Source organism: Typopeltis vanoorti, chromosome 13 (genome assembly GCF_054136105.1).
Source record: "Typopeltis vanoorti isolate ZY-2024b chromosome 13, IOZ_Tvanoo_1.0, whole genome shotgun sequence".
NCBI classification, from domain to species: Eukaryota; Metazoa; Arthropoda; class Arachnida; order Uropygi; family Thelyphonidae; genus Typopeltis; species Typopeltis vanoorti.
The window spans coordinates 71,434,872-71,462,252 of record NC_143561.1 but is presented as its reverse complement, the minus strand read 5'-3'; the positions used below and the strand labels follow the sequence as shown (position 1 = coordinate 71,462,252).

At 34.6% G+C, this 27,381-nt stretch overlaps 1 protein-coding gene across 1 annotated transcript in view; it reads right to left on the bottom strand.

Annotated features, from left to right (window-relative positions):
* Positions 1–26,996, bottom strand: part of LOC150100278 (putative HERC2-like protein 3) — a 136,117-nt gene extending 109,121 nt beyond the window's left edge. The window contains exons 1-4 of the mRNA XM_090402624.1: positions 26,910–26,996; positions 25,850–25,986; positions 15,299–15,678; positions 4,952–5,127 (exon numbers count right to left, since the gene is read on the bottom strand). Of these exons, the coding sequence (XP_090258750.1) occupies positions 4,952–5,127; positions 15,299–15,678; positions 25,850–25,986; positions 26,910–26,996 (780 nt within the window). The remainder of the gene's footprint in view (positions 1–4,951; positions 5,128–15,298; positions 15,679–25,849; positions 25,987–26,909) is intronic.
* Between the last annotated feature and the right edge of the window lie 385 nt (positions 26,997–27,381).

Sequence of the window (27,381 nt, the reverse complement as noted above, 5' to 3'; positions counted from 1 at the left end):
AACCATTTTCTGATACAGTGATCAAGTGTTTTCTTCATATAACTCCAGTGATAACATGGGATATGGGTCAATTCTTTGAATTGCATTCTTAAACAAGATTTAATTCTGAATGAATTAAATTACAAAGTAAAACAATATTTTCCAAGTATTATGAAAACATATTATGGCACTATGTAGGTCATTCAAGTGACAGTTTTATGAGCTATAATGTCCATGATAAGAAATAAATTTATTTTTATTTATTTATTTATGTAATATTTTAAAATTCATCAGTATAATAGATAAATTTCTATTATGCTGATGATAATAGTGAACCATATATAATTCTCCTTAATCATAAAACACAATAAATAAAACAATTTTAATTGAAGGGAAAAACAAATATTTTTCAGAGGAATCATTGCAAAAGCTCATTCATTAACATAAACATATGGCATAAGTCTTTTCTGGTCAGTTTTTGCCTGTTTTGCAGGAGGGGGGGGGATGAGAACAGTTATTTAGAAAGCTATTTAAGGTTACCATGGATGATGGCTTTGCTCCAGGAGTCAATCCCTGAAAATTACATTAATCCCAGAAAATTTCCAAAAAAGAAATAATTTGTCCCATATCAATATTGTTTTTGTGCTTTTTTTTCTTGTCAAAAGTGAAAACCAGTGCAAGGTGAGCTCTTCCTCACCTCTTGACAACTGCTATGTGGTTTGTATTTTATTCTTAATTTCTAATTTGTAAAGATTTGCATCAATTTATCCATGCATCCCTTCATTTAACAACATTTGCAACTTTTATGTTTCTTCTGAAATTACTATGCACTTCTTTTTAAAAATATTTCATTTGTATATTTTTTGAGCTTTAGTGCTATTTACAGTTACTGATTTAGCCACAATCAATCTGATAAGATTTTGATTTACATTTCTATCAATGAAAACTTCTCTCTCTCCACCTGCAGGATCAGATAGGTTTATTACTGTTTGTGATTAATATCCTAGCTTTTTTGTTACATAACTAGAAATGCATATCTAGGCAATTTCTATTCCAATTTAATGAGACTTCAAGGACTAAAGCATGTGCAGCTTGTAATAAACCAACTGGTAATAATTTAGGTTACCACTGATAATGGCTTTGTTCCAGGAGTCAAATGCAATGTAAGCCCCTCCTCCATCATCCTTGTTGCAATTCTCAAAAGAAATGGTTACTATATTTTCCTGATAAAATTTAGCAATGTAGCCAGATCTGAAAATTTCCTAGAAAATTTTAAGTGTGGATAAATTCTCAACTAGTATCAATAGTAAAATACTATCAGAATTATTGCTATTAAGATACCTCCAAGGAGTCAGAGACTCATCGAGGGAGGCCACATACTACACACACACACACACCAGCTTTCATACTTATTCTTGAATTCATTCACAATGCTTGCACTCACAACATCCAAAGGCATTCCATTCCAATCACGTACCACCCTCTGAGAGAAAAATCTAACCCTCATCCCCTTCTTGGCAGCCTTCACTTTCAGCTTCCAAGGATGCTCTTTCATCCTTTCCCCACCATCCGTATATTGAAAAATTCCATCAATTGAAATCCTGTATGACCCTTTCAGAAGTTTGTAAGTCTCGATCATATCACCCCTCTTTCTCCTGTTTGCTAATGTCTGCAGTCTACAAATTCTCAATCTGTCTTCATAATCAGTATTCCACAATCCTGATATCATTTTTAAAACTCTCCTTTGTACTCTCTCCAATATATCAGAATTACAACGTAAGAACAGCCCAAGTGAGGTCTTATCGAGACCTTGTAAAGAGGCAAAATACCATCCTTATCTTTACATGTGAACGTTCGTTTCAGCATTGCAATCATCTCTGAGTTGTATTTGCAATCTTTGCCACATGGCACCCCTGAACTTCAACTTTCTATTAACACTCCAAGATCCTTAGCCTCATCAGTTTCTTCTAGTCTAATCCCACCAATATAATACGACATTGGATATCTAATCATGCCAAAGTGAATGACTTCACATTTACTCACATTGAACTGACACCCATTTTCCCATGCCCACAAATCCAGCCTATTCAAATCATTCTGCAAGTTCTGCAGATCAGCAGCATTCCTGATTACCCTACCTATCTTTGCATCATCAGCAAATAGCTGTATGTCGCTTGTAAAATCCTTCCCAATATCATTAATGTACAGATTGAATAACAGTGGCCCAAGCACTGATCCTTGTGGTACACCACTTGTTACTTTAAACCTTGCAGACTCAGATCCCTCCCATACCACTTTCTGATATCTGTCAGTCAGATATCAAAAGTACAATTTGCTAATATTGTATAACCCAAACCCATTTTCATCAATTTATGCAACAGTCTACCATGTGGTATTGTGTCAAAAGCCTTAGCAAAATCCAAAAGTATTATGGGTTATCCATTCCCCTTGTCTAGTTCAATGGTAACATGGTTATAGAATGTGAGCAAATTGCTAAAACGTGACCTTCCCTTAGTAAACCCATATTGTTCATTGCAAAGTAGAGATTCACTGTCAACCCCTTTCTGAATGCAAGCCCAAACCACTTTTTCTAAAACCTTCACCACTACTCCTAAGATATTAATTGGTCAATAGCTGGATACATTGGTCTTTGCATCACCCTTGTGCAATGGAATTACCATACATTCCTTCCATTCCTGTGGAATCTTTTGATGGTTCAAAGGAATGGCCAGTTCAGCTGAACACTCTTTTAGCACACATGCTGATATTCCATCAGTCCCTATTGCTGAATTCTTATTCAATTTGTGCAACAGCTCTAATACCTCGGCCTCACACACCTGCGTTTCTTCATCTAGTGAAGAGGTACGATCACCAGATTGATAGCTTTTAACAAAATGGGCACTCATTAGCTGAACAAGCTCTTCGGCATCTGTAACCCTCAAGCCATCAGGATTTATAAGAGTTATTCTTTCATATTCATTCTTTCTTTTACTTGAAGCATATTGATGGAATTCTTGTGGGTTGTCTTTAGCATGCAGATCCAGTTTCTTTTCATACTCAGACTTTGCTTTCCATACAACAGTTGTGACTATTCTAGCCTGCTGCTTATAACGTTCATAATGGATGCCATCCTTATGCAAATTGTATCCCTTCTACATTGTCCTTTTCTTATTAATCTCTTGCTTAATAAGATTACACATCCATTTGACTCCTATTCTATTTATTCTTCGAACTCTCGGGACACTTCTGATAGTGCATCATTTAAGTATTGTTTAAATGCTTCCCATGCACTGTCGATATTCTTTCCATCCAGCAACCGATCCCATTCCACTGAACTCAGTATACCCCTCAGTTGATCATAATTTCCTGCTTTTTAGTTCATCATGTAATCTTTTCTGAATGGAACATTCATAAACTTAATCACTTCCCAAGTGAGTACCGCATGATCACTGTCACCAACAGGAGGCAGAATAGTTACGTCTTTAACTGAAACACCCTCTGACACTATCATCAAATCTAACACTCTTTGACATTGGGTTCCTTCTGTCACATGCTGCTTGAAGTTGTCCCAAAAAAGCTTAATAAATGCATTTTCATTCTTCTCATGAGATTCTACTGCTACCCAATCAATATTTGATTAATTAAAGTCTCCCATTATTACTCTTTTCGTGCTCATTTTTTCTATGTGGTGATGAATTTCTTCATCACTAATGACCAATCCACCAGGTCTGTAACAACACCCCACTATGTAATTGATCTTGTTGTCTTTAGCATGCAGAGCCAGTTTCTTGACTCTATTTATTCTTTGAATCTCGAGGCACATTCTGATATCAAATCATTCAAGTATTGTTTAAATGCTTCCCATGCACTTCTCCAGTCCTCCATTTCTCTTTCTTTAGGTTTCATGTCACCTCTAATTCCTTTTACAGCATTCGTTGAGCTTCTTCAACAGAATATCTTGCCACCTTCTTAATATTTATTTTCTATGTTCTTACCAAAGTCCTCCCATGACTTTTGTTTAGCTAGTTTTACACAGTGTTTAGCTTTCTTTCATTTGTCTCTGTATTCTCTAAGAGCACAAGCTGACTCATTTACCAGGAACTTTTGCTATGCTTTCTTCTTTTCCTTCACTGCCTCTTTAACTTCCTATGTCCATCATGGAGTTCTGATTTTTCTATCCTTGCAGACAACCTCATCACATGCCTCTCTGGCTGAATCAATCAATGTTTTCTTCAGGGCTTGCCACTGAATCTCCAAGGTTTGGTTCCTATTCTCAAACTCTTTCATTTTTTCTTGAATAATATTTGTGTATTTTAGTCTACAGTTCACATCTGAGAGCTGCTCAACTTTTATTCGCTTTAAAACTTTCTTACATGTTCTTCTTTTCAATATGAAATTCAGTTTTATCATGCTCAAGACTAAATGATGATTACTTCCAATTTCAAATCCTCTGTACACTCTAGTGTCCTGCACCAGAGAGAAAACAGCACTATCAACAATAACACAGTCAATGAGACTTTTCTTATTCCTTGCCTCTTCTCTCCATGTGAATTTGTGCATGTTGTACAAGTCCCTCGTATAATTTAAACCTATCAGTTTTGTTGATGGAAAAAATTAATTATTCTGAAATATTTGCTCCATCATTTAATTAGTAATAAAAAATTTTTCATTTTGATACTTGAATGTGTTATAAATAACACATTATAAATAAATAGTTACTTGGCATTAAAAACACTAAGTAACTGCATTTTTTACTGTTTCTTACCTCAAGAAATTTCTTCGACTTTTTCTTAATATCTGAAACAATGGCATTTACAGCTTTTCATGAATGGTATACTTAAAATAGTGTTACATGATAGCAGAAAATTTAATAAACAGATCATGTAAATTTACAATTTGAAATCAGATAAAGAACTACATACATATATGAATATATTTACAAGTATATACTACTAGTATGTATAATACATACTTGATCTCCCCATTTCCAATCAACTCCTCTTACAACCCTAGTACCAATTTTCATCATTGCAGCAAGTTCAGGACCACTCAGTGGTGGAGGTGGCGGCTTTGGTTTTTTAACAGTTTCCTCTAACACAGCACAAAGAGTGCTGTTTTTGTCTTCTGGAACACCACTTGGATCAGGACCTTAAAAATATTATTATTACTCAGTCGACAATACTAACATACTAATCATAATATTAAACTTTTATGTTCTTGAAATTTTACTTATCATTGTTGGGGGGGGGGTAACAACGCTAATTATTACATATTTGATTATGATGTTTCTTGTCAAGTGCTTAAACATCTTCTTCTAAGTCATTTTTCAAAACTATTTATGGTTAAAGGCCTTCTCCTCCATTTGTTTCCATCTTCCTCTGTTGAAGGCTTCCATATGACAGCTCTCCAGCCATCTCCCTAGGTTGTACTTCCATCTACTCTCTAGTTGTCCTGGCGTTTGTCTTCCTTCATATGGATGCCACTGGTTGATTGTCTCTATCCGTCACTTTTCATCCATGCAATATATCCCGCTCACCTCTATATCAGTTTTCAAATCTCTTTCCCCATGTCCAACACTAGTTTCTTTTCTTATACAGTCATTCCTTATTTGTCTTGCAGTCTAATGGTTAGCATGCCCCTCTCTCATGGGTGAGCATGGATATGCTCACTTTTCTTCATCCTGTCCAGTATTTGTTTGGTTACTGGCCATCCCCTTTATGTCCCATGATCTATAGGACATAAAGGGGATGATATACTGGTTGCAAAGTTTAGCTCTATTTTCTGCTTTTATTTTAATACACAGGAATCTTTTCAGTTTGTCAAAAATCACCCATCCTAGCCGAATTCTTCTCTTTATTTCTTCATGAATGCTTCTTTTTCCTTGCCGGCCATTGGTCAAGGATCCACTCTCCAGAGTGTGGGTTCGAATCCCGCTGTGAACATGGATGTTTGTGATTGTCTGTGAATATGCTAGTGGTGGTGGTGGTGGGGGAGATGGTTTTGCTGTAGTTGCAGTTCTTTGTAGTTTGTGGATTGAGTGAAGGGTGGAAACAGAGTTGTAGAGTAGATTCCCTCACTCGATGAGTCTTTAGACTCCCTGGAGGGGTCATGTAATAATTATAATAATAACAACAATAATATGAATTCTTATGCTTGCTCTATTTTGTTATTGTCTATTATTATTTGCTATGTTATCTTGTTTCCTTCAATATTTGTCATTATTTTAGTTTTTTCATAGTTTATGTATAATTCTACTTTATTTGATACTGTATTTAATTCATTCATCATGACTAATAAAACAAATTCCAAAAGGTCCAAATATACCTGTGCATATGGTTATTAGTTAAATTTTATTCACTGTCACTTTCTGAAACAGTCCCATCTTTTGTGTGAGACTGGAATTAAATCTTCCATCACTTGAAACACTTTGAAAAAAAGAACTAAATTAGCAATAATTTCCAAGAACTCTAAACGTTGATTTTTTTTTACCACGAACTCTGTAATTAATCGTTGAAATCCTGTTTTGACTAGATCTTTGTATAATTCTTCATATCGTACTATACATGACTTCAGTTAACATTTAAACTGCAGCTCGTTCAGTATTTGGATTATGTGTAAGAATAAGTTTGCATTTTTACTAGCCATTTGAAGCCCTTCTTTAATTAATCCTGCAGTGAGTAGAATCTTTTCATCATCTATCACTTTTTTCTTTTTCATCGAGATTCTCAACGACAGATTCTATTACTTCATCATCACTAACAGCCTTGTAAACCATCAATTCTTCAATATCTGCACATGAAAAATCATCAAATCCTTTGTCAACTGCATATGCTAATCTCATGATACTGGGATATTCAGTTGTATGCAAAGGTACAGGGTTTTGCTTTTTCACACATTCTGGCCAAGCAGCTTTCCAGCATGCATTTAAAGTTAACAATTTCAATTCTGATAATGCAAACTTAGCAAGTTTGATGCAATCCAAAACAGAAAATTTCTTCCTCGCATCAATCACTGTCAGTAAATTATCCTTATCTAGTTTATCCAAAATGTATTGGAATGTTCTTCTTATGTAGTAAGTTTTGAATGTAGCGATCACATCCTGGTCTAATGGTTGTATTAAGGATGTTGTATTAGGTGGCAGGAAACAAAATTCCACATTCTGGTGTTCTAAAACAGGATGGACAAGCACATTGTCTATAATCAATGAAACTTTTCCATCAACTAGTGTTTAACTTCTGGAACAAAACATTGATGGAACGATTAATTAAAAATTTCTTTTGTAACCCAACCTTTTTTATTTGCCTTCCAGTGCACTGGTAACATCTTAAAATCCACACCTTTCATTGCCCACAGTCTTAAGGATCGATTAATAAGTAATGGTTTTAATATACAATCTCCTGAAGCATTGCTGCAAAATAATAGTCACATGATCCTTAGTCACACGATTAATACTTGACATTTGTCTACATTCTGTAGCATAGAGTAATCTCTGATATTTAAAACATCAAGGTGGAATTCCCCAAAATTCAAGTTTAAGTACATATGTACCATACTAGGAAATGATAATTATTTATCAGAACTTTTTAACAGAACTAAATTCAAACAGAAATTTTAAAAATAAGTGCATTTTGTACTAAGTTAAATCAAAATATACAGTGTAAAAATAGAATTGCTTTTGTTTTCTAAACCGTGTTATTTCAAAATCGTGTAAAAAAAAGGGGGGGTGTAAAAAGAGAATTAGCTGTATATTTTTTTTGCTGCCCTTTTGGAACAAGAGTATCATGATAGCATTTTTCCAGCTGTTTGGCTGGGAAAATGTTAAAGATATATAAAAATATATCTTTATATTTTAGGCATTTATTAAATATATACTAGAAAATATATATTAAAATACAAAATATATAGCAGAATACTTAATGAAAAATTGAAATATACAGTGAAAAAATATTATTAGAATGTCAAAATGAATTTAGAAAAGGATGCTCTACAATGAATGCATCTTTTTTTTTTGTTTAAAACTACTTATACCGAAAAGAAGAGAATTTAATTTAGAAACTCATCTTTTGTTTATAGATTGTGAAAAAGCATTTGACAAAGTAAAATGATATATACTGTTTGATAATATTACAAAGAATAAATACACCTAATATTTTACTATATGCAATATTGATGCAGGGGAAAAGGATTGATTGCAGGGGAAAAGGATTGATGCAGGGGAAATGTTTCAGCTGTGTGATAGTGATGGAAGAACAAGAGGTCATCTCTGGAAATTAAAGAAGAGTGTGGTTAACAAAGGTGTCAGAACAAGGTTTTTTGCCTGGAGGGTGGTGAATGAGTGGAATTCATTGCCTGACTTTGTTGTGAGCTCTTCATCTGTAAATGAATTCAAGAAGAGATATGACAGATATTGTTTTGCTAGCTTGGGTCTCCCGCGATGAGTCTACTGACTCCATGGAGATACCCGTAATAATAATAAATAAATAATAAATATTAAATATATACAAAAGATAATGAAATAAAAATAAATGAAAAATTGTCTGAAAATCAATCTATAAATCAAGGAATAAGATAGGGATGTCCTTCTACAACACTTTTTAATATTTATATCAATGAGATATTAATACAGTGAAACACCTTAAATAACCTAGGTAGAGAAATCTCCCAGAATCACAAAATAAATATGTTATTATTTGCAGATGAGGAAGACAATTTACAAATAGCAATATATAATTTAAATATTTAGAGTAGAACAATTTGGAATGAATATATCCATATATAAAACTAAAATAATGGCATTATGTTTTTTGTATTTTGTTTATAACATGTATTTTGTTTTTGTATTATTTTTAATGGAATTACAAACAGAAATAAAAGTTTCTAAATATTGCTAGGCTATAATAGTTGCTTTTTTATACTTTTTTTAACTATAGTCTAGTGCTGATAAAACTATTGCTTTAAATTTGGAAAATATTTTTAGTGCTATGCATTTAAAAGAATGAGTGCATAATTTACAGCAGACTGGAATGATTTCTTACCTAGGAAATCATAAACAGAAAAAAAATGTACAAAACTATATAAAGTTACAATTATTTTTACTTAATTTTATGTCAGTGGAATTTATTGTCAATATATGAATTCAGTTATGAAGTTACTATTTGTTCATCAACATCAAATTCCTGATATATACCCTCAAGGGGTGTACGGGATATGATAGTACTACATGAAAAATTTACATCATTACTAACTCCCTATCTACAATTTTCCTCCAAATCAGTCTGTTACCTGTCAAGACTCCAACATTATCAGATCTTATATTTCTATCTTCTAAGGCACCTTTTACAGTATCAATCCACCTATATATTGGTCTTCCTCTGGGTCTTTTTCCTGCAACCTGGCAGAGAACACTTGTTTCGCTAATCTTTCCTCGCCCATTCTGTTTAAGTGACCATACCACCTGAGATTAGCTCAGCTAACACATTCCTGAATGCTAACAATGTCAAGTTCTTTACTAATATCCTCGTTTCTAATATGATATTGCCATTGATGCCACCTGTTCATGCCCCTAATCTTTCTCAGGACTCTCATATCTGTGATCTCTAGTCTTTGGTCAAGTGTTTTACTTCTCACTCAGCTCTCAGAACAATAAGTTAAAATTGGCTTGACCACTGTCCTGTATACAGCAAATTTAGTGTTTTAGCTAATTTCTCTTTTCTTCCATATAAATTTATTCAGTTGACTGCCTATCATACCAGATTTTTTGATTCTATTGTCTATTTCCATATTTAATTTACCATCTTCACTAAAAATTGTGCCTAAGTAGCTGAAACGTTTTACTTGTTCTATAGGTTCTCCATTCACGATGCATTTGATATTTTCAATGATTCTGCCTATTTTCATTGTCTTTGTCTTTTTAATGTGGACTTCATACCATATCTACTACAACACTTATTCAATTTAGTCAGGGAATCTTGCAGACTTGTAGTGGATTTATTTAGAAGTATAATATCATCTGCATAAAGCAAAGATTAACATATCCAATTTTGATATCAGGGTTTAATACCACTTTCCTTCATAATATTATCCATATAGATAATGAAGAACAGAGGGGATAATGTACATCCTTGTCTCATACCAGATTTAACATTAAACCACCTTTCTGTACTTCCTTCAATTCTAAATGCTGACTTATAACTCAAATAAAGACTAAGCATTGCTTGATACAATGCCCCATTGATACCATATAACTGTATCATTTCGAATAGCTTTTCTCTTAGCACCTTGTCATATGCCTTTTCCAGATCTACAAAACTTAAATACAGATCTTTGTTATATTCCCATGATTTTTCAACTATCTGTCGTAAAGTGAAAACCCAACCCTGACAACCTCTATCTGGCCTTATTCCAGCATGTTCTTCACAAAGCTTCTCAACTGTTCCTCATGTATACTTGCATATATCTTACCAGGAACACTCAGTAGAGAAATGCCTCTATAATTCTCACATTCATTTTATTTCCCTTTTTATATATGGGTACTATGAAAGCTCTACTCCAATCATCTGGAATTCGTCCCTCTGTCCAGGCCTTCTGAACTATGCAGTGCAGCCACTGTAAGACTTTTATATACCCATACCTGAGCATATCTGGTCGAATATCATCTACTCCTGCTGCCTTTCCACATTTCAGGCTTTTGATGGCTTTTTCTACTTTGAGTATGGATATGTATTCCTGACTACATGCCTGGTCAGTGTATTTTACCACTGTGCTGTCATCACTGATTGTTTCATTTAGCAATTTTTTGAAATAATTACTCCATACTTCAACGAAGTATGGAGTTACTGTTTGTTACTGATATTAAAATGCATGCAGTATTACTGCTATTAAATATGATTTAAATGATATATAAAAAACACCCACATATGTTACACAACTGAAGTGGTGGTACTTTGTGACTGTAAAGACTTTTGTTAACTTCTATTATTTACTGTAAAGTATATTATAACCACATTGTCGTTTGTATATGCTTATCAGCATTGTGTAGCCTAAATCTTAGTGACAGTTTAATACAAACAGTTCACATATTGTAAGATAATAAAATACTTGAAACTAGTTTATATTCACCATATTTGCCAATTTTTTATTATAACTTATGGAACTTGAGTTCTCATTTTGATAAACAAAGAGGTGATAAAATCTTTGTATAGAAGAATTTAGGTAATTAAAAGTAAATTCTTTCTCACTTTTTTTTTTTTTTGGATTAAAATAATTAGTCCAAACCAAACTATTTTAATTTTTTAAAATCTCATGTGTAATGATAGTTTTGTAAACACCATGTCAAATAAAATGCTTTGTTATGAGGAAAAAAAAAAAAAAAGCCAGCCTGGTTAGCATATTCACTCTCCATCCAAAATGTTGCGGTTTGAATTCCACCAGGGGAATGGATGTTTATGACTGTCTGTAAAAATACTAGTGGTGGATGTGGGCAGTAGATAGTGTTAGTGTAGATGATGCGATTCACTGTAGTTGGTGGATTGAGTGGTAGAGATGGAGAGTTGTAGAGTAGGTGCCCTCCCTTGATGAGTCTTTGGACTCCTTGGACAAAATTATTATTATCATGTAATAATAATTTTGTGAATAAACTCCAGTTAAAAGTAAAAGAGTTATTAATCATAAAATAATAGAACAGATAAATACTTTCAATTATATTGGATGGGAAATATATCAAGAAGAAAAAGATGACGTGAGGAACCTTTATTTAGTCCCATTAAAGACTAAATAAAGTCTTTATTCAGTCTTTATGAGACCAGCTATAGGTGAGTTAGCCGGTCTCATATGGAAGTAGAGGGTTTTTTCACCAGGAAACTCAAGTTTTTCATCCCCAGAACAGGAATACCAGCCCATGAACACATGCACCTATAGACATGGGACACACCTGGAGGCATAAGGTTAACGACCTTATCCTCGAGATACGGTAGCAGTTAAATGTAAAAAAATCCTCGACACCACAAGGTAAAAGAGGGAAGGAATAAGAAGAAATTAAGAGAAAAAGACACAATTAAAACCCTTCAAATTTTTACAGATTATAGGCCTGATAAATAGAATGCCCAATCCAAATATTGTACAAAAAGAAACACACTTGAAAACAGACACAACACTTTAGCAGTGCCTACTTTATTATATGGCAGCAAAATTTGGGCAATAAACAAACAAAATAAACAAAGAATAAAAACAAGTGAAATGAGATTCATGAGAAGAACTGCAAAATCCACATTATTAGGAAAAAAAAAAAAAGGAATGAAGATATTTTAAAAGAACTAAAAACAAAATTGATAGAAGAAAAATTAAACAATTACTAAAGGATAATGAGACTGGAACAGCCCAATATGGTCTATATCCATAATTAGAATTATGATGATAATGCATTCATTAAACAGATTTTTTAGTTATATATTTGGTTTAATCCTTTATCCAAGTGTAAGCAAACAAAGTTTGCACCTGAAGTATTTTCAGGACTGGGGCAACTCGTGGTAAAGGTAGTATCAGTTCTTATCACTTGCCTTGGTATCTCCCGTAATGCAAACCACATCTCCTTGTGGACATGTATAATGCTATGCATTAAGGGAAAGGCCACTACCCAGACCCAGATACTAAAGTGGAAGTAGTGGAGAAGTCATATTTACCTATACCAGTTGCCAAAAGGTGTCACACATTATTAAAATTCTCTGGATTACAGATAAGTTGATGGAATATTTTTTAGTTCTGTTAATATTTCTCCTGTTGCTTTCATCATTTCTAATGCAATTCCATCTTCTCCTGGCATTTTATTTTTTTTTTCACATCTTTCAATGCTTGTTCTATTTCAAAATGCTGTATTTTTGGAATAATTTCTTCTTCCTGTTCTTCTGGCTTCCATGTGTGTGTGTATGCGTGCACACATGTATTGTGGTGTTATACAATTCTGAAAAAAATACTGTCTTTTCTACCGTGCCTTTTTTTTTTTTATCTTTGATATTGCTTCCATTTTCTTCTAGTATTATTTTTTTTTTTCTATTGTAAAATTGTTTCATAGTACTTTCATATTTTTGTTGTCTATTTTTTTTTATCATTTTATCTTCTCTTTTCTTTTTATCTTCTTTAATATTTTTTCTGATTGTTTTATTTATTTGTATAAGTTCTACCGTATTTCTTTTCCTTCTCCAATTAGTGTATTTTTTTCCTCCAACAATTTTGTTTTCTCTGAGAAAAATAAAAACTTCTCTGAGAAGTTTTTATTTTTAATCTTTTTTAACCTTTGCAATCTTATGTGCACTTTCTATAATGATTAGATTAAGATTTTCCTGTATGTTATCTATTTGTGGATTTTCATTTTTTACAATGTTATTTCTTTGATTGTATAATTTTTTTGCAATTTCTTCTTGATATAATTTTTTGTTGGCTCCTAATGTGTAATTATTTATTACATATTTTGTTTTATTCTGTTTCCTCTTCTAAATTTTTTCTTCTATTGTTATTTTCCCTCAAATTATTCTGTGATCACTTCCTATGCCTATTTGATTGATGACTGAAACATCTTTAAATATTCTTATATGAGATGATAAAATATGATCTATTTCACATTTTGTTTGTACATTTGGACTAATCCATGTCCATTTTCAGTTTGGTCTTTTCTTGTAAAAATGTGTTCATAGCATTCAATTGGGTTCTCACTATGAAGTTTAACATCATATTTCCTCTTTCATTTTGCTCTCCTGTTCCCTTTTTTTACTCTATACACTTTTCAAGTTCATTTTTATTTTTTCATAGTTGTGCATTAAAATCTCCCAACACTATTGCGTAAGCTGTAGAACTCTGCATCATAGAATTCTTCAACATCTTCATCTGTATAGCTGTGGGTTGGTGCATATATTTGTACTATTTTAATGGTTTTCTATTCTGATGTTTGAACTATGATATGGCTATCTGATCAGATATTCCTGCATATTTACGATACAGTGCAAAAAAAAAAAAAAGTACTATTCCCCCCACCATAGTATAGTAACCTTGTTTGCTATAGTTTTGTTTTATAAGGAAACCTACTCCTCTCTGTTTTATATCATCTGATCCTTTCCAGTAAAGCAGGTTTCCTATTTTAGTGTTATGCAATCTTCTGATTTTCTTTTAATTTCACTCAGTCCTATTATATCCCATTTCATTTTGTTTATTTCATATTCCAATTCCTCTACCTTTTCATTGTCTGCTAATGTTCTTACATTGTATGTAGCAATCATGAAATTTGTTTACTTGCACTTGCTTTTATTATTTTGTTTCAGAGTAGCATGTCTAGTCCAATAGTTTCATTTCTCTACCGAACTAGGTAGACATACATTCAGTGTCTTGTCTCGATGTTCAATGTCTAAGAATGCACATAAAATTAAACATACATTCAAAAAATTCAAAAGGCCATTAAAAATGTGGACAACTAAAATAAAATGCTGTATATAAAATTATTATCTTTCATACTAGCTTGTAATAGTAGCAGCAGTATAAAGTATTATGGTTTGGCTTTCTGAAATAATCATATATATACATATATATATATATATGTATATATATGATTTTGTTTGTACACTGTATTCAATCTGGCTACTTCAGATATTGCGACTCCATTTACAAACAAAACCAAGGCCTAGCAATGGGCAACCCTTTATCCCTGGTTCTAGCAAACATTGTCCTAGAAGATTTTGAAACTAAAGCCATATTGTCTTTCTCATTTAAACCGAAACTGTGGTTACGTTATGCTGACGACATTTTTATCATATAGAGTCACGGGCACACATCTCTCATGGATTTTCTTCATCTTAACAACCAACATACTAATATAAAATTCACTGCTGTACTAGAACGAAATAACTGCCTTCCGTTCCTGGATGTAATTCTTACACGATGCTCTGATAGATTTAAAATCTCTATATACAGAAAACCCACTCATACTAATAGATATCTGCACTATCAACCTCATCATTTTCCACCACAAAAGCTCAGAACTATTTCTACCTTAGGACACAGAGCATGCTCTCTTTTAAATGAAACAGATGAACTCCAAAAAGAAATTAATCACCTTTCTCTTATTTTTAAACAAAATGGATATTCTGAAAAAATGATTAAGAAATTTCTTCTGGATCCTCCTAGGCAGTGCGCTACAGAAACTACTATTTTTAAAGGTAGCATCTCCATCCCATACATTAGTTCAGTATATATTTATTTATTTGCAAATTAATATCACATCAACATTATATATAGACTAAATAGCATTTATAGCAAAAACATTTACAAGGTTACTTACCTAATAATCTCAACAAAGTCTGTGTAAGAGCTAAAACACCAGAGTTAATAATTAGACTAACTTCATGAGCATGATGCTCCCCCGTCAAATTACCAAGCGTTCCTAATAACATGCGAGCTACAGGAAGTAAACCAATGTTAATTCCTCCTACTGTGTTGCTGGAACCATCATTTTCTTTCTGACATCCTTTATAATATTTCTGTTTTGTGCCTGCAATAATTTCTTGAGCAGGAATGCAGCACTGAGCTTCTGCTTGCAAAACAAGTGATCTCAGTTCTGTTATCAACCATGAAAGTAGAGAAGCAAAAGCTAACTCGAGCATAACACGGTCATAGGGAGGAATAAGATTCACATTTTCCAGACAGTGAGGTAGAGTAACACTGTAAAAAACATATTAAAGACTGATTATCATTCTCTAGACTAAAAATACAAATGCATTAATAAATGAAATAGTTATTTGAAACTCTACCATGAAACCTTATTCAACTGTTATTCTGTAATTCAGAACATGATAAATCATAAGCCACCTGGAAATTAACCAGAAACCTTAAATTTTTGGTCTACATTTTGTAGTCAGTACTACTACTACTACAAACAAGGCAATAAATACACATAATGATATGATAGACAAACCTGACTGAACTTCTAAATTAGAAAGATGTTTCACAAGGAGATTCCACCCAATGCTATTTGAATGGGAAAGAGACTTAAGTCATCCAGATTCTATAGGAACAACTTTATTCAAGCATTTTCAAGCAGGATTAAGTTAGCCAGCACAGCATGAAGTGCCTCTCCATCCCTGAAAGCTTAAACTCTTGTCTGCATAACAAGAAAGCTTATCCAAGAACATCTGCATTTAAAACACATGCCAATGACAAGGTGACTGTAAATACAGGTAACTCTCATTATATGCACTTTTGTTATCTGTGCTTTTGCATGTATGCACTCTCTAATAAGAAAATGACCCTGACCACATGAGGAGTTCTAAAGTGAAAAGGGAAAGTGAAAACATCCTTAAATGCTACAAAGAAGTCAACAATCAGAAGTTAAAAACTGCAAGTCAGGTTTCCATTGAGGATATTTAGAAAATCTATAAGCCTTCAACTTCCCCAAACCAGCTCAAGAATAAGTGATTGAGATGTGGTTACAATGTATTAATCTCGAAAATAAAGAACTACTTTATACTAGGTGCATTTTCGATTGAATTAATCTTGAAAAACCAAAATCTTGCTCATTTGGGAATGCAACCTTTATTATCCCATGTTATAAACTTCCCATTTTACGCATTTTCAATATATGTGGCGATCTCGAGAATGCAGCCCGATGCATAACAAGTGACCGATACTAATACCAATAAGGAGCATAGTTCTAATCAATCCCCTAAAGCAGAAATGACTTGAAGAGCCAGAAATCAAGTATACCATGTCTCTTTCTCTCTTTTTAATAAGTGAAAGAAAAAGACATGGCCTACTGAAAACACTTCTGGCCAAAAAATTTAATAACTTTGCCATATGGCCAAAAGTTGTTGCAAACACATCTTTGAAAATTATCATGTGCCAACCAGATAATTATATGTCAGCCTTCAAGACAATATGTAACAATAACCCTTCAAGATAAATACACTCACCCAGTCACTTGTGAAGAGTAGATTTTGATCACTAGTGAGTAGCTGCAGACTGGATAAAATATATTCTTTATGTTATTAAAATAAAAGAATTCTGGAATCATGGTTAAGGCCAATAATCACTTTATGAAATTCCTATTGATTTACTGAGTGATAAAAAAAAAAGTGTCTTGAGAGTGAGAGAGAGAGAGAGAGAGAGTACATTTTTGAGTAGTAAGTAGCATTTTGAATAATTTGTGTTGAACCCCATATGTGCTTCAAATATAATTTTATTATTATTATTATGGGCAACTCCAAGGAGTCAACAGACTCATCAAGAGAGGCCCTAACATCATGTCAAGAACAACTACTAGACATTCACACAGTATCTATCATACCTCGCCTTATACTCATTCACAGTCATGGCACCCACAACAGACTCTGGCAGCTTATTCCACTCATTTACCACTCTCCAAGTAAAAAACCTAGCTCTAACAACCTTGCTGACCACATTCTTGCCCAGCTTCCATGTATGGCTCCTAGTCTTCCCACAACCAGTCTTATTCTCAAAAATATCTTCTGAATTAATCTTATAGAAACCCTTCAGTAATTTGAATGTCTCAATCATATCACCCCTTTTCTGCCTATCAACCAATTTCTGCAACCCACAAATCTTCAACCTGTTCTCATAAGGTTCATTCCATAGACCTGCTATCATCTTGGTCACACATCTCTGGATCCTCTCCACCTCCTCCCCATCAAGAAGAAACCCTGGCACCCATATCTAGGCACAGTAGTCTACATGGGGTCTTATCAAGGCTCGATACATAGGAACAATAACCTGTTTGTGTCTGCATGTTGAAGTATTTTTCAGCAACCAAGTGATTTGATTTAGCCACTCTTGCAATGTGCCCTCTAAACTTCAACTCCCTATCCACCAACACTCCCAAATCCCTGGCCTCGTCAATCTCCTGTTCCACCAATGTGATATACTGCTGCTAATCTTTTCACCCCAAAATGCATAACCTTACACTTTGCCACATTAAATTGACATCCATTCTTCTTAGCCCAGTCCTCCAAACTTTCCAAATCATCTTGCAAAATTTTGACATCCTGTGCACTCACTATTCCTCTACCCAATTTTGCATCATCAGCAAACAAATGACCACTTCCTCTCAGATCATTACCTATATCGTTAATGAACAAACTGAAAAGTAGCGGTCCAAGAACAGAATCCTGTGGCACACCACTAGTCACAGGCCGTCTCTTGGACTCTACTCCTGAATAAACCACTCTCTGATATCTCTCCATCAACCACCCTCCTATCCATCTCACCAACCCTATATCCATCCCCATATGCTGCAGTTTGCTGATTAGAATTCCATGTGGTATCCTGGAAAGGATACCACATGGAATTCGATGTCAAAGGCCTTAGCAAGGTCCGCTAGAATCACTGTAAACCCATTACCCTTATCCAGTTCAGTCATCACTGTGTTATAAAACATGATGACTGAACTGGATAAGGGTAATGGACAAGTTACTCAGGCATGATCCACCCTTCACAAAACCATGCTGTCTCCATACAGTATCCCATTTTCATCTATCCAATCCTGTATTTTTCTCGACTAATTTCTCCAAGACCTTGACAACAAATCCTGATATGCTGATCAGTCGGTAATTAACAACAGCAGTATTGGAAGCTCCTTTATGCAGTGGAACTATTTTCCCCTCTTTCCACCCCCTCAGGACTAACCCAGACCCGAGACTCAAATAAAACAAAATGGTCAAGGGCACTGACAATTCTGCTTCACGTACGACACGAGCAGGTATACCATCCAATTCCACAGATGTATTGACATTGAGGTTTTGTAATAGACCATTCATCTCCACTTCATTCACCACAATTCTTGTATAAGCTATTGGTTCATTCATTCCTGCAACGTCACCACCTGGATGATATACTCTTGCAAAGTGCTTGCTCAGTAATTCAACTATATCAGCTGATTCAGTTACCTCCCTACCATTGGCATTCTTTAAAATCATTCTGCCATATACATTTTTTCTTTTACTTACCACATATTGAAAAAACTGTTTGGAATTCTCTTTAGCCTGCATGGCTAATGTTCTTTCATAATCCGCTTTTGCTTTTCTCACCACACTCATTACCCTTCTGGCCTTCGCTTTATACTGTTCATGTGCCTGCCGGTCACATTTCTCCTTAAATTCCCTCCATAGTTGTTTCTTTTTTTGCAGCTCAAGCTTAATGGTGTTATTCATCCATTTAACCGCTACTTGATTTAATATTCGGACTCTAGGTATACAGTCAATCATTGCCTCATGCAAACACTTCTTAATTGTCTCCCATGCACTATCAACATCCAGCCCTTGCAGTTTTACATGCCATGGCACTGAACCAATCAAACTCCTAAGCTTGTCATACTTACCAACACGATAATTCCACATGTACCCTGTCTTAATTGTAAATTCCACACCTTTAGCCACCTACCAAGTCAAGACCCTATGATCACTCTCACCAACTGGTGGGAGGTTTATTAATAAAGGTTTATTAATGGTTCGTAAAGCATAGGGGAAAGTGGCAAGTTATATTCTTTATGTTATTAAAATAAAAAAATTCTGGATATATGGTTAAGACCAATAATCACTTCATGAAATTCCTATCGATTTACTGAGCGATATCATTAAAAAAAATAAAAAAAAAGTGTCTTGAGAGAGAGAGAGAGTACATTTTTGAGTAGTAGCATTTTGAATAATTTGTGTTGAACTCCATATGTGCTTCAAATATAAAGGTTTATTAGTGGTTCGTAAAGCATAGGGTAAAGTGCTGAGTTATTCTGCGAGATTCACAGAATATGGTAGGAGATGGTCTCTGATGACTGAAAGGTGGAGTTTTGCTGATATTCAACATAAGGATGACATTTCTGACTGGAAAAAAGATACCATTCCTTCATATAAAATTATTCCACAGTTTGGTCCAAGTGATGATTATCATCATCATTAAATTCCTGACATGTACCCTCAAGGGGTGTAGAGGATATGATAGTACCACATGAAAAATTTACATCATTACTAACTTCCTATCTACAATTTTCGTCCAAATCAGTCTGTTACTTGTCAAAACTCCAATATTATCATTATCAGATCTTATATTTCTATCTTCTAAGGCACATTGTACCGCATCAACCCACCTATATCTTGGTCTTCCCCTGGGTCATTTTCCTGCTAACCTGGCAGAGAACACTTGTTTTGCTAATCTTTCCTCGCCCATTCTGTTTAAGTGACCAAACTACCTGAGATTAGCTCTGCTAACGCATTCCTGTATGCCGACAATGTCAAGTTCTTTCCTAAAATCCACGTTTTTTAATATGATATTGCCACTGATGCCATCTGTTCATGCCTCTAATCTTTCTCAGGACTCTCATATCTGCGGTCTCTAGTCTTTGGTCAAGTGTTTTACTTATTCTGACCCAGCTCTCAGATCCATAAGTTAAAACTGGTTTGAACGCTGTCTTGTATACAGCTAAATTAGTGTTTTGACTAATTTCTTTCTTATTCCATATAAATTTATTCAATTGACTTCCTATCATACCAGATTTGTGGATTCTGTTGTCTATTTCCATATTTAATTTACCATCTTCAGTAAAAATTGTTCCTAATTAGCTGAAATGTTTTACTTGTTCCACAGGTTTCCATTCACAACACAACTGACAATTTCAATGATTCTGCTTATTTTCATTGTCTTTGTCTTTTTAATGCTGACCTTCATACCATATCTATCACAATAGTTATTCAATTTAGTCAGGGAATCTTGTAAACTTGTAGCGGATTTATTTAGAAGTATAACATCATTCCGCATAAAGCAAAGAGCTGACATTAAAATCTCCAATTCTGATATCATGTTTAATACCACTTTCCTTCATAATGTGATCCATATAGATAATGAATAACATAGGGGATAATGTACATCCTTGTCTGACACCAGATTTAACATTAAACCATCTTCCTGTACTTCCTTCAATTCTAACTGCCTACTTACAACTCAAATGCAGACTAAGTATTGCTCGATATAATGCCCCATTGACACCATATAACTGTAGCATATCGAATAGCTTCTCTCTTCTCACCGTGTCATGTGCCTTTTCCAGATCGACAAAACTTAAATACAGATCTTTGTTATATTCCCATGCTTTCTCAACTATTTGTCATAAAGTGAAGAACTGATCCTGACAGCCCCTATTTGCCCTGAATCCAGCTTGTTCTTCACCAAACTTTTCTTCCACAATTCTTCTCAACTGTTTCTCAAGTATACTTGCATAAATCTTGCCAGGAACACTCAATAGGGAAATACCTCTGTAATTCTCACATTCAGTTTTATTTCCCTTTTTACATATGGGTACTATTAGAGCTCTACTCCAATCATCGGGAATTTGTCCCTCTGTCCAAGCTTTCTGAACTCAATGCAGCCACTGTGAGACTTTTATACCACCATACTTCAGCATTTCTGGTCTAATATCATCTATTCCTGTTGCCTTTTCACATTTCAAGCATTGGATGGCTTTTTCTACTTCAAGTATGGATATGTATTCTAGACTGTATGCCTGTTGAGTGTTTTTTTACCACTGTGCTATCACTGCTTGTTTCATTTAGCAATTTTTCGAAGTAATTACTCCATACTTCAAGGATATCCTTTTCTACTGTTTTTCATGTTGCCTTTATCATCTCTAACTCCTTTTACAGCACTCTTTCCTCCATTTCTAAGCTTCTTCAACAACCGCCAGAATATCTTACCACCTTCTTGATACAAAACCTTACGGGCACTAGAGAAAGATCTTTCGAATACCTCGACCATGATCTTTGGACGATACTTTATGACGTCTCATGCGCATTGGCAAGAAAAGAATTCAAAAAAAATCCGAAGTCGGCACTTGGAAAAATACGAAAACCTAATAAAGAATTCTACTTCCTTACCACAGCCACCACTCAACACTGTAGTCAACCTCTCGTAGGTAGTTTTAAAGCCTGAAGCACTCACCACACTTGCACGTGGTCATAATTTCACCCTAGCTCCTAAAAGAATACCTGCCGAGGAAATCATGATCCAAATAGAACGTGGGATTCGCAACCTTCCTAACCATATCGCCAACAACGTCAGACTGGATGTAGTCGGTGTTCTCACTAAAGCCAAACCTCCAAAAACCAACTTATCCAAAGATGAATATGCAGCCCAACAAGAAATGAAGAATAACAAAAAAAATAGTAATCACCAAAGCAGATAAGAAATGCCACTGTGGTGCTCAATCAAAAGGACTAATGCTTTAGTACTAGACCGTACTACTTAACTCCCTATTGAATATAATCCTACCAGCTCTCAGATTAGAACTCTCCACAGACTCCTTAAGAAAGTCACTTCTTGGCCTGTGGAAGTCATTAACAAACTAAAACTTTATAACTCAAACCGCCCCACCGATTATGTGGACTCCCAAAAATACATAAACAAAATGTGCCATTACGTCCCATAGTGGATGGCATTGATTCCCCCACATTTAAATTAGCCAAACATTTAGCCAAAATGCTCATACACTATACTGGCAACACACCATCACACATAAAAAACTCAGCCCACTTTAAAGCCAGTACAGAAAACCTCTCACTCCAACACACTGATATAATGGTCAGTCTTGATGCCTCCTTCCTATTCACTAATGTCCCACTCAAAGAAACCCTAGAGCTCATCCAAGCCAAGTTTCCTCCCAATATCTCAGCCCTATTTCAGTTCACAATGAACTCAGGCTATTTCGTTTGGCAAGGAAAGTTCTACAAACAGATAGAGGGGACAGCCATGGGTTCACCACTTTCCCCACCCTTGGCCAATTTCTTTATGGAGACCTTTGAAGAGAAAGCTTTAAACTCTGCCCCACAAAAACCCACTATTTGGCTTCATTACGTGGATGATGTGTTCGCTATTTGGCCACATGGCTCAGACTCACTCCACTCCTTCCTAACACACTTAAACAACCAACACCCCAGAGTCCAGTTCACCTTAGAAAAAGAGGAAAACAACACTCTCCCCTTCCTAGACACTTTAATCACCCACCAGCTTGATGGATCTTTGGTTTTCTCTGTTTACAGAAAACCCACCCATACTGGCAGATACATTCACCAGCAATCCCCCCCCACACACACAACAATATGGGATTATAAAAACACTATATAACAGGGCAAAATTAATCTGCTCAGATGACAAGGCTCTAACTACCGAACTAAACCACATCCACAACACTTTCTTAGCCAATGGCTATAACCCCAAAAAAATCCAAAAAATACTAAAACCAGTAAACCACAACCCCCCTCCACAATAAAGATTACACCAAATCTATCACCATCCCCTACATCCAGGGCACCTCTGAGAAAATAACCAATATCCTAAAAAAATATGACCTTACTTCTTGTTACAGACATTATAAAAAGTTGGCATCCCTTATCCACTCTACCAACGACCAACCACTTCCCCTAGACCTACCTGGTGTATACCAGGTCCCTTGCAGCTGCAAATTGTCCTACTTTGGCCAAACAGGCAAAACAGCAAATATCAGGATTTCAGAACACAAAGACTACTACATCCGGTCTCACCAGTACAGCCGCTCTGGGCTGGCAGACCATGCCTTAGATGCCCACCATAGAATTCGTTGGAAGAAAACAAAAATAATACACCACAGCAAGTTTAAATACGAAAGATTATTCAAGGAATCATCAGCAGCTCTAAAAAACGTTCCTAACCTCAATAAATTTGGGTGCATGAAACTACCCCAAATTTGGGAGACTTACATTATGAGAACTTCAGCCCAACTGCCAAGACAACCAAACTAGCCTGCCAGAGGGCACCATTAGGACTTTAGGAACAATATTAGTTTCTTGCTTTCTTACTCATTTGCTTTTGTTAGTGCCTGCGTACACATACCATATCTTTATGTTCCTGAAGATGGCAACGTGACGTTGCCGAAATATAGAAGTTATTCATTAGAGTTACCTTTAATTAATATACTTTATATGCGTTGTTAATTCCGCAAACTAATTACCAGTTTCTTGATATGTATTTTCTATGTTCTTGACAAAGTCCTACCATGACTTTTGTTTAACTAGTTTTACATAGTGTTTCACTTTTTTACATTTGTCTCTGTATTCGCTAAGAGCAAAAGCTGACTTATTTGCCAGAAACTTTTGATATGCTTTCTTCTTTTTCTTTTTTTCCTTCACTGCCTCTAACTTCCTGTGTCCACCATGGAGTTATGATTTTTTTATTCTTACAGACAACCTCACCACATTCGTCTCTGGCTGAAACAATCAGTGTTTTCTTCAAGGCTTGCACTGAATCTCCAAGGTTTGGTTGCTGTTCTCAAACTCTTTCATTTTTTTTTCAATAATCTTTGAGTATTTTAGTCTACAGTTCACATCTGAGAGCTGCTCAACTTTTATTTGCTTTAAAACTTTCTTACATGTTATTCTTTTCAATATGAAATTCAATTTTATCTGCTCAAGACTAAATAGTGATCACTTCCAATTTCAAATCCTCTGTACGCTGTGGTGTCCTGCACAAGGGAGAAAACATCACTATCAACAATAACATAGTCAATGAGACTTTTCTTTCCCTCTTCTCTCCATGTGAATTTGTGCACATTTTTATGTTAGAACATGGTGTTGGTAATAACTAGTTCATGTCCTGAGCAGAAATCCAACAGATATTTGCCATAATTATTAGCTTTGCTCTTTTCTCCAAATTTTCCCAAAATATTTTTGTAGGTCAGACAATCATTTCCTACTCTGCTATTTAGATCCCCAACAAGGACCAACTTTTCCTTCTGGATTGTGTCAGGTGCTTTTTCTGAAGCCTCAAAAAATTCCACCACTTCTACCTTAGTAGAACCTTCTGTGGGACCATAGGCACAAATAAGTCTCATTGTCCAGTTCCCCATTCTCATATTTGCACATATCACTCTACTTGAGACTGCCTGCCATTCAAAGCCTCGTATTTTGTGTTGAATATTATGGCTATTCCTTCTTTTCCTTGATTGTCATTTCCTGAATATAATATTTTGTATTTATTGTTCAGAAAGATCTGACCAGTTTTTACCTATTATGTCGATCTGGTACTTATCTAATTACCTAATCTAATTCATAAAGTTTAGGGAGAAAAGGTACCTATATTCCTAAACTTCTTTTAAAATTGCATTAACAGTATCCAAACTAACACCACACTCATTGGCAATTTGTCTTTGAGTCATGGATTTGTACTGAGAAAGAGTTCAAATATTTTTGAACACTTTCTTGGAGATGTATCCATTTTATAGCTACACAAAATGAATGAAACACTATGAATGTCAAATTGTTTACACTATTAAAAACATACAGCACTATTAATAAACATCATAGAGATAGTTAAAACATAACCAAAATAGTGAACTTAACCAAAAATAATAAACCAAAACCAGAAGTATTGTTAATTGAAACAAAAACCAAACTAAAACTTAATGAAAATTTGGCTTTTTTGGATTAATTTGTTCACCACTGTAGTAATGCTGTACAAGGGTGAAATATAGGATCTAATAGTATCGTATTCTCAACAAATAATACATTCATTAAAGAAAATTATTGATAAGAAGCTGTAATAGTATAAACTTTATTATGTAGCAGCATCATAGCATTCTTCATACCTGTTAAGGGTATGTATGTGTGTGTGTGTGTGTGTGTGTGTGTGTGTGTGTACATACATACCCTTAACATATATATATATACACACCCTTGACACACATATATATATATATATATATATATATATATATTAAGAATTGATGATTGTAATAAATATGATCAATAATTAATTTAAAAAAAGTAATGTGAGATAATCTAAAGAATTTAATAGTGCGGTTACTTACCATTTTATACCTTCAATATGAATTAGTGCTTGCCACCCATTAAAAAGTGAATATTTTACAGATGGTATCAGATAATCTTTCTTCAGGAGGTTTAAAATTGTTTCAATGCCTTTAAGCCTAATTTTTGATCTTTCAACCTAAAGAAAAAAGCAAAATGTGTATATGTTACAACTATTATGCATACATGCTTACACTCTGATATAATGAAGAACTGCTTACAACTCTCATTGAAAATAAAATTTGGATTTTCATATTACATGCAGCGGTGCTATCATATTTAATAATTTACTGAGAATAAACTAGCATGTACTACATATCAACATCTTTTATGTTTTATTACAAATGAAGTGCAACAGAAACCTCAAGTAAAATTCAAATGCATAGATCTCCAGCAAGAAACAAGTTACTGATTTAGAAGAGAGAGAAAAGAATATAATGTTGGATGATATGTGCATTTAACATTTTCTTCAGTTAATTTAGGAGCATTCTATATAGAATAAACATAATATTAATTTCCATTAACATTATGCATTAATCACATTTAAAAATCTTAAACTTAACTCAGTCATAAAAAAAGGCAAAATTCATATCAGAAAATGAAAACAAAAAAGAAAAGAAAAGAATTCATAAAAACACCGTTCCAAAAATATTAAACTTAATGTAATAATTTTTCCTGCAAAAGTAATTAAATTAGAAAACATAATGGTGGAAGAAAGTCCAACCACATGAAGTGGAAGTCCTTTTTATATATATATACAGGGTGGTTCAAACTTCCAAGTACAAACTTTGAGGGGGAGGTAGAGAACATCAAAATCAACCATATTCACATAGGAAAGCATGACCGGAAATGCCACCGGAAGGTACTAACAGGGACACAAAGATACAGAAATAACACACGGCAGTAATTAGTGTAAAAAACTTTATTAGACGTAACTGAACAGTTCAATAGTAGTTGGATACATAATATAGTTTCACATCAGGTGCTCAAAGTTACGACCATTAGCAGTGATGCATATCTGACACCGACGACATAATGATTGCCATACATTTTCAAAAATACCTGAAGTTTCACCTTGATATTAGCAGCGGCAATGCTGATTCTTGCCATGAGGTCTATGTCAGAGGCAACAGGAGTTTCGTACACCATGGCTTTAAGGTTCCCCACAGAAATAAATCAATGCTCGATAAATCAGGTGAGCATGAGGTGTGATGGGTCCACCATGCCCAATCCATTGAGACCCAAAGGACCTGCCAAATACTGACACACAGAAATGCTAAAATGGGCTGGAGTCCCATCGTGTTGGAACCACATCTGCCGATGCACAGTCATTGGAATATTGTTCAGTAAATCCAGCAGAACTTGTTCCAGAAAGGTCCTATACTTCTGGGAGTCCAGTTGGGGTGATAACAGGTACGAGCCGACTTAACATCAGTGACGATACCTGCCCATACATTAATGGCGAAGCATTGTTGTGCAGCATGTGATCGCACAGCGTGTGGGTTCTCATGGGCCCACACGAGCACTGTGGTAA